The sequence below is a fragment of the Vanellus vanellus genome (genome assembly GCF_965231255.1).
Source record: "Vanellus vanellus genome assembly, chromosome: 23".
Taxonomy (NCBI): Eukaryota; Metazoa; Chordata; class Aves; order Charadriiformes; family Charadriidae; genus Vanellus; species Vanellus vanellus.
The window spans coordinates 402,650-410,576 of NC_138928.1; the positions used below are offsets into that span (position 1 = coordinate 402,650).

General features: G+C 61.2%; 1 protein-coding gene across 1 annotated transcript; it reads left to right on the plus strand.

Moving 5' to 3' along the window:
- Window positions 1-411: 411 nt before the first annotated feature.
- Window positions 412-5,928, plus strand: GPR37L1 (G protein-coupled receptor 37 like 1; the record flags this gene model as incomplete). Its single annotated transcript, XM_082494634.1, has 2 exons — window positions 412-1,095; window positions 5,116-5,928. 2 exons carry the CDS (start codon window positions 412-414, stop codon window positions 5,926-5,928), a joined length of 1,497 nt encoding a protein of 498 aa, XP_082350760.1.
- Between the last annotated feature and the right edge of the window lie 1,999 nt (window positions 5,929-7,927).

Genomic DNA, 7,927 nt, shown 5'->3' on the forward strand with positions numbered 1-7,927 from the left:
TCAGAGAGATGTTTGGGGGATTCTGGGGAGATGGGGGATGCTGGGGGGATGTTGTGGGATGTTGGGAGTTGTTTGGGGATGCTGGGGGGGGTGGTTGGGGGGGTTTTAGGGCTTGTCAGGGGGGTGTTAGGGGATGCTGAGCTGCCCGGCCTGGGCGCTGGCGCATCTCCGAGAGCTTGGCAGCCTCCCCAGGAGCGGGTGGGTGACCAGCAGAGGGCCTGGCTCTGCCGCTCCCCAGCGCAGCTTTTATTCTGCCCAGAGCTCTCCGGAGAGCCCAGAGCAGCGGCCGGAGCCAGACAAACCGGCTGCTCCTCCGGACCGCTTCCTCACTGCCCGCAGCCCCGGGGTCCCTGCGCTCGGGGCTGCTGTGTCTCCCACCACATGCTTTCTCCGAAGGGTGCGCAGGGGACCATGCCTTCTCCACCGCCACTTGTCCTCCTGATGCTGATGCTGCTGGTGCTGGGAGCTGCGGCGATGCAAGGCAAGGCTGGGGAAGACGGCACCCACCATGGCCAGGGTGCAGATGTAGGCAGGACTCTGCCGACGATTTCCCGGGACAATCCAGAGGTCCAGGTGATGAAGGAGAGGCTGCGTCGGGGGACGGAGGAGGACTCCAAGTCCGTGCAGCAGTATGTGCCAGGGGTGCGGGTGGAGTTCCCACGGCCCCTCAACTCCGCCAGCCTGCACCCAACCAAGGCCCTGCTGCCATCCAGCACGGACCCATCTGAGCAGCAACAAGGGGTCCCCACAGATGGGGAGGGGATAGAACCCCGAGCCAACCTCACCACTGTGTCTGACAAACGGCTACAAATCCAGAACCCCTTGTACCCGGTGACAGAGAACTCCTACAGTGCCTATGCGGTGATGTTCCTGTCCCTCATCGTCTTCGCAGTGGGCATTATCGGAAACCTCTCCGTGATGTGCATCGTGTGGCACAACTACTACATGAAGAGTGCCTGGAACTCCATCCTGGCCAGCCTGGCTTTCTGGGACTTCCTCATCCTCTTCTTCTGCCTGCCTGTGGTCATCTTCAATGAGATCACCAAGAAGAGGCTGCTGGGGGACGTGTCCTGTCGCATCGTGCCCTTTATGGAGGTAAGGGGCTGCACAGGGCCCTGCAGGTCTCAAGGACTTGTCTCCCCTCTGCTCTCTTGCTTTGGGGGCAGGTCATGCTGCCTGTGGCCTGGCACAAGGGCTGTGTGCCCCAGACACCCTCATCGTGGGCCATGGTGGGCTGCTGAGGATGGCCCCAGGGCAGGGGGCTGCAGGTGGGGCAGTGCTGAGCAGCACTGGGGTGGGAGAGCCCAGGGATTGTTTGGGAACCTGAGATCTTTGCTTGTCCTCAAGCCTCACACATGATGGCTTGGCCACATTCAGGGTGAGTTGGGGACCCACCAAGAAGGCTACAAGGACTGTGGTGTGGTGGCAGGGGAAGGCAGAATGAGTGAAAACACCCCAGATGGCATAGTTTTGCATGGTCCTGCTCTTGGGTTGAAAACAAACCCGCGTTGTGGGGCATCTCCCATCCTGCAGGGATGGCTGGCATCAGGCAGCTCCCCTCTGTGCCCACGTACGACAGACAGACCCAGCCCACCTGTGCGTGTTGTATGGGGCTCCAAAGCCCGGTTTATCGAAGAAGGGTGCAAACACAAGGTTGGAAGAGATCAGAGACAGTGTCAGGTCCCTGAAGACCCTCTCAGCCTTGGTCAGGCCAGATAGGGTTCAAAACCTGCCCGTCCCACCGAGCGCATACTCCCATGGTCAGTGCCCCCGACAACATACAAAAACCAGCTGCAAGATGAGGCCGCGGCTTGTGCTGGAGGGACCAGGGGCTGCTGCCCTCGCTCTCCCCAGACCTGACCAGCTTGCATGGGACCACTGGCACCCCTCAGCACCCATGCTGAGGGCAGCCCTGCCCCACCCAGGGCTGACATCATGCTGGGTTGGGACCTAACCATCTGTCATCACCAGACCTGTCCATGCCCATCACCAGGACTCAAGCCTGCTCAGAAATAACAGCTGGAGGGGACAGAGAGCAGGCCTTGGCACTTAGATGGGGAAGGCTCCTGGCCACAGGGAGCTCAGTCATTACAGGCAAAGAAATGGCCCTCAGGCATTGACATGTTGCACCAGGCGAGATTTAGGATGGGTATTATAAAAATTTCTTCAACAAAAGTGTTATCAAACGCTGGAACAGGCTGTCTAGGGAAGTGGTGGAGTCACCATCCCTGAAGTATTTAAAAGACGGGTAAACGTGGTGCTAAGGGACATGGTTTAGTGGTGGGTTTGGCTGTGTTAGGTTGATGGTTGGACTTGATGATCTTAAAGGTCCCTTCCAACCTAAACAATTCTGTGATTCTATGTCCCACCACAATCCCCTCCCCAACATCCCCCTGCCTAGTCCAGCTTCTGCTGGGACCTGCAGGGCTCTCAGGTGTGGGACCTGGCCGCACCCCACTCCCTGGGTGGCTGGACTACCCTCTCCTGCTTCAGCCAATGGCAGCTGAAGGTTGGGGTGACTCCAGCACAGGCTAGGGGGTTAGACATGGGCCTGGATGGGATGGCATGGCCCCCGCTGCCAGGGCTGTGAGGTGAGCAGGTCTGAGGCCACCACCAATGGTCCCGCTCTGTCCTGCTGCTCTGTCCCCTGCTGGCACCATGACAGTCAGCTGCCAGGTGTCAGTGCCTCTGTGCAGGGTCTGCAGAGACGCAAGTGTCCCTGGATGTTCACACCCCCAGCAGGGGACCCCAGCGATGCCACCGGGTCCTTTGGGCCTGGTGTGATGGACCCACACCCTGGGTGGCCTGCCAGGCACAGCTCTAAAGCTGCTAGCTACAGCCCAGCAGGACAATGTTTCTAGAGGAGATGGGCGCCTCCCGCCTCTCCACGCTGTCTGCCCTACTGAGCAAGCAGGAGCTGCTCGTTTCTGGAGGTCTCCCGCTCCAGCCTCTATTAAATGTAGTGTTTGCCCCATCCCTATCCTCCACCTCAGGCCCCTGAGGTCACAGCCGGGTGGAAGGAGGACTCGGAGAGCAGCAGAATATTGAGCCACCTTTGCCCAGTCAGGCAGGCTCAGCGCCCCGGCTGAGGACGGGAAGGAAAGGGTGATGTTCCCAGACCAGACCCCTTCCTGAGGAGGGTCTGCCATGGCCTGTCTCTGAGCTGCCCATGGGCTCCCTGGCCATGTCCCTGGGGGGATCCCTGGGGGTGGCACCTCCAGGTGCAGTGATTCAGCAGCATCAGGGTGCCCCTGGGACAGCTCAGTCCCCGAAGGAGGCAGGAAGGTTGGTGGGATGTTGGAGCTGCTGAAGGACAGGCATAGCACAGCCCCGGGGGGGGGAGATGGTCCACCCAGGAGGCTACTCCTGCCCTGCGGCCAGTCCTGCCCTGCCCTCCTGCCTCTGGGCTCAGAGCAAGGGCTGAAAGGGGCTTCAGGGCTTCTCTGGTCACCTGGGACCCAGCGCCAGGGACCCTTCAGCTCGGGTGGGAGGGCACGGCCAGGCCAGAGCTAAATCTCCAGCAAAGCATCACCCACCAGAGGGGAATCAATCTGCAGCCCAGTAATGTCCAGCCTTTCTGTATGGGACTGTGCAAGTGCTTCAGGCTGCTGGATGAACTCAGGAAGAAGCACATCTTCTGTCCTCCGCTCTGTAGCTATTCAAATGCTCGGGAGGTGGCAGGGGTGGCGGCAGGGGTGGGGGGGGGAGCACAAACCCAGGTTTTTGGGACAGAGCTGGCTACATGGGCTCCTGGTGCCAGGCGATGTGCCTGGGGTGGTACCAGCTGCATCCCTACCAGAGCACTGGGGAAGGATGCTCTGCCGTGTCTGAATTACATGCTAGGACCAAGGGGACCAGGAGAGACAGAAGAGCCTGTGGGAGGGTGTAGGGGGAGAGGAGAGGCGGCAGCACAGGAGCTCTGGGAGGGTTTGCAGGTGCCAGCCAGGGAGCTGGGCAAGTGCGCTGGGTGCTGGTTGTGGGGCAGAGCAAGGGTGCTGGGTTCTCAGGGTGGCTCTGGGCGTTGGGCAGAGGAGCTGGGACATGAGCAGCATTGTTGGGTGGTGGGGCTGGGTGCAGGATGGTGATGCTGGGCTAGTGCCCTGATGCTGTGTCTGGGGGGATGCTGCTGTGCGTAACTGAGCAGTGACGCTGTGTGCTTGGTATCAGCGCTGATCGTGAGCTCCTGTGCTCTGCAAGACAGAAGGGGACAACCCAGGACCAGTGAAAAAGGCTGGAGGGGTTGGGGGGGGGGGGAGGGGGAGTGGTGCCAGAGCTGTTTAGGGCTGCTGCCCAGGCATCATGCAGAGCCCTGGGAGGTTTCCTGAGTGCTGGGAAGGTCCTTCAGTACAGGGTGACATCTGATGGTTTCGTGAGACCAGAAACGGCCACGGGGCTGAGGGGCACCAGCACGTGATTCTGCCATTTTCCTGGCCGAGGTCTGTGGGACTTGGCTCCGAGCAAAGCTGCAGCTCGGGATGGGACCGTGAATGTTGATTGTGACCCTCGGTGCCTTGCCAGCCCTCCAGAGCCACCGTGATTCCTCTGCCTCCTTTGGCCTCTTCCCTTTGGCAAACAGGGTGTTTTTCCTGCCGTTCTCAATGCAGCGGAAATTGCCCCAAGCTGATTTGTGACAACGGGGCGCCTTCAACTCGTTTGGCCTGTCCGGGAAGCAGGCGGCAGCTCAGCAGAGCAGGGCAGGGACAAGCCAGCCTGGGGCATCTGGGGGGCCATGGGGACCCTGGGAAGGTGCTGGTGGGTGTGATGCTCCTTGCTTTTCCTCTCCGAGAGCCAACCAGAACAGAGGAAGAGCCTAGGAGACAATCCTGCTATTCCCACCCTGGCTGGATGGACAGACAAGACATCCAGCAGAGCCCCTCCCTTCTGCAGAAAAGGGAGCTGGGCAGGGACAAACGGGTCAAGGGACATTTTTATCCATTGCCATTTCAGTACTCACAGAAAAGTGTCTCCACAGGCTGTGACCCCTCTAAAACCTTGGAGGAAGGGTCTTGGGCTTTGGTCTTGGGTAGGCAGGGGTTTGCAACCAGCCCGGTAAAACCAAGCCCTCCATGATGTCTCTGCAGCGAGGCCCACTTGTTCTGCCTCCCCTCTCACCAGGTATCATCGCTGGGAGTCACCACCTTCAGCCTCTGCGCCCTGGGCATCGACAGGTTCCACGCGGCCACCAGCCCTCAGGCCAGTGCCCGGCCCATCGAGCAGTGCCAGTCCATCATCGCCAAGCTGGCCGTCATCTGGGTGGGCTCCATGACACTGTCGGTGCCAGAGATCCTGCTCTGGCAGCTGGCGCAGGACACATCGCCTGTGTCCGGCATGGTGACGGAGTATTGCACCATGAAGCCCTCATCCAACCTGCCAGAGTCTGTCTACTCACTGGTGCTCACCTACCAAAACGCTCGGATGTGGTGGTACTTTGGTTGCTACTTCTGCTTGCCCATCCTCTTCACTGTGAGCTGCCAGCTGGTGACCCGGAGGATCAGCGGCACTGAGAAGAAGACCGAGTGCCGAGGGACCAAGCACAGCCAGTGTGAGAGTCACTTGAACTGCACCATCATCGGGCTGACCATCATCTATGGGCTCTGCACCACCCCTGAGAACGTCTGCAACATCGTGGTGGCCTACATGTCCCCCGACATGTCCAAGCAGACCTTAGACCTGCTCAACCTCATCAACCAGTTCTTCCTATTCTTCAAGTGCTCGGTAACGCCCGTCCTGCTCCTGTGCCTCTGCAGACCCCTGGGACAGGCCTTCATGGACTGCTGCTGCTGCTGCTGTGAGGGCTGCAGCCCTGACACTGCCTCTAGCGAGGGCAGCGCCGACAGCAAGCTCAAAACAGAGATGTCCTCCTCCATCTTCTTTGACAAGCCCCGGGAGTCCCCTCCACCCCTCCTGGCCCTCGGCACGCCTTGCTAAGTGCCACCGAGGAGCTGTAGAGATCGATCCACCACCTCCTCCCAAGACCAAACATTGTTTTGCCATTAGTTTCTGGATGTGGAACAAGCAGAAGAGACAGCTCATGGGGGCTGTGCTATGGGCTTCAAACCCCACATCGGGCAAGTGGGGCTTGAAACCCCAGTCCCCGTGGCTACATTGGCGGCCTCCTTGCCTCTGCTCAAAGGCCAGCAAGGACATCAGCACCTTCCCATCCTGGCTGCCTGGCCAGGCTGAGGGGTTGCTGCTCCGGAGATGGAGTTGCGCCAGAAAGGTCCCATCTGAAATTACGGAGGGTTTCCATGGTGGCGTGCAGAGGACATAGCAAACACAAACCACCCTCGTCCTGTCCCATCCCCTCCCACCAGCCCCCTTCACAGTAGGAGAAGGTCCCAGTGACTATAGCCCACCAGATCCAAGCAGTGCCCTGTATGAGCTCAATAAACCAGTAACCTAGAGCACATCGCACACGCAGCCATCCGGCACCGCCGAGCAGAGCCGTGGGGAGCCAGCGCTTGGATGGCTTTTCCCTAAAACCTGGGGGGGTCTGGGGTGGGCACGGGGAGCAGAGGGGGGGGGGGAGGGGAAAGCAGCCATGCCAGGTCAGGTGATGGGGAAAGGTCCCCCCCCGCCCCCCTCCCTCTGGGGTGATGCTGAGCAAGCGGGTGCCAAGCCAGCCCCTGGGAGCATCCCCTCCAAAAGCCCCAGGCTTGGGATGGTTTGTAGGGCTCAAACTGGTCCCAGTAAAGCCCAGCCAGCCCATCACTGGGCTGAGGTGCTCTGCAGCCTGCAAGGCAGTCGGTTCCCCACCGACACCGTACAGGACCAAGCTGCTCCTGCTGCACAGTGCTGCCGTGCAGTGCTGGGGGGGAGGTGGGGGGGAGGAGGGGTTGGGGGGCGTGTGGGACCACCACCCCCAGCACCCCTTGGGGACCTGATGGTGAGTGCTTCTCATCTCTGTGCAGGGCTCCTGGCCTTCATCCACCTGCTCATCATGGGGACAAAATTGTCCCAGAAGGATGGTTGGAGGGCATGAGGGTTTCTAAGCCCCACATCCACCCCCTGCCCAAGGCTCCCGCAGCCAGGGGGGGCTTTGGGGAGCAGGTGGGGCGGTGGGATCGGGCTCAGGACAGGCTGGCCATGCCGGCCCCGTCTGCTGGAGCTGTTAAAGCTCCTTGTCCTGCCGCTGGCACCCACCCCAGCCCGCAAAATGCCGGGGCGAGGGAGACGGTTGCTACGGGCGGGTGAATGCGAGGGGTTCACTGCAGGCTTTGTGCAGCATCGACACCCACCGGGCTTTGCTTTCGCAGCCCCGTTTCCAGGGAAACAAAAGCCCCAGTTTTCTTCCGAGAGCACAAAACTGGGTTTTTCCTTTCCTTCCCCCCACCCCCCTCCCTGCCAGTGCGGGGCCCAGCAGTTTGGGAGCAGCTGGGGAGAAAAGGGGAGTCTCATCCTGGTGCAGGGATGGAAGGGGGGTGCAGAACCCAGGCTGCCCACTGTGCCCTGACCCCCTGGCACCCCCGCGGGGAGAGCGGGGTCCCTGGGGGCATTCGGTGGTGGTGGGAGGAGGGGAGCAGGGGCATCTCTCATGCGCTTGGTCTGTGCCGCCGCGTCCTGAGCGCCGGCCAAGGGTGAACAAAGCCGGGCTTGTTGCTGCGGCCCCACGGGGCTGGATGCGTGGGGAGGAGAGCTGGGGGGCGGGGGGCAGGGAGGGCACAGGCAGCACCATCGCAGGCAGCATCATCATCACGGGCTGCAGGCAACACATGTCCCTAGAGCAGGCGGAACAGCCTGGGGGTTGGGCTGAACCCCAGCCCTGGTGCCCAGGTACCCACACCCCAGAGGGGGGGGGGGTCAGTGTAGGGGTCCAGCCCCCAGAGGACACGGAACAGGGGTGGCCCCCCCAGCAACAACCAGAGCCCCCAAGAGGAGGGCGGTGGGCGCAGGGGGGCAGGGAGAGGGTGCAGGAGCCCTGCAGCAA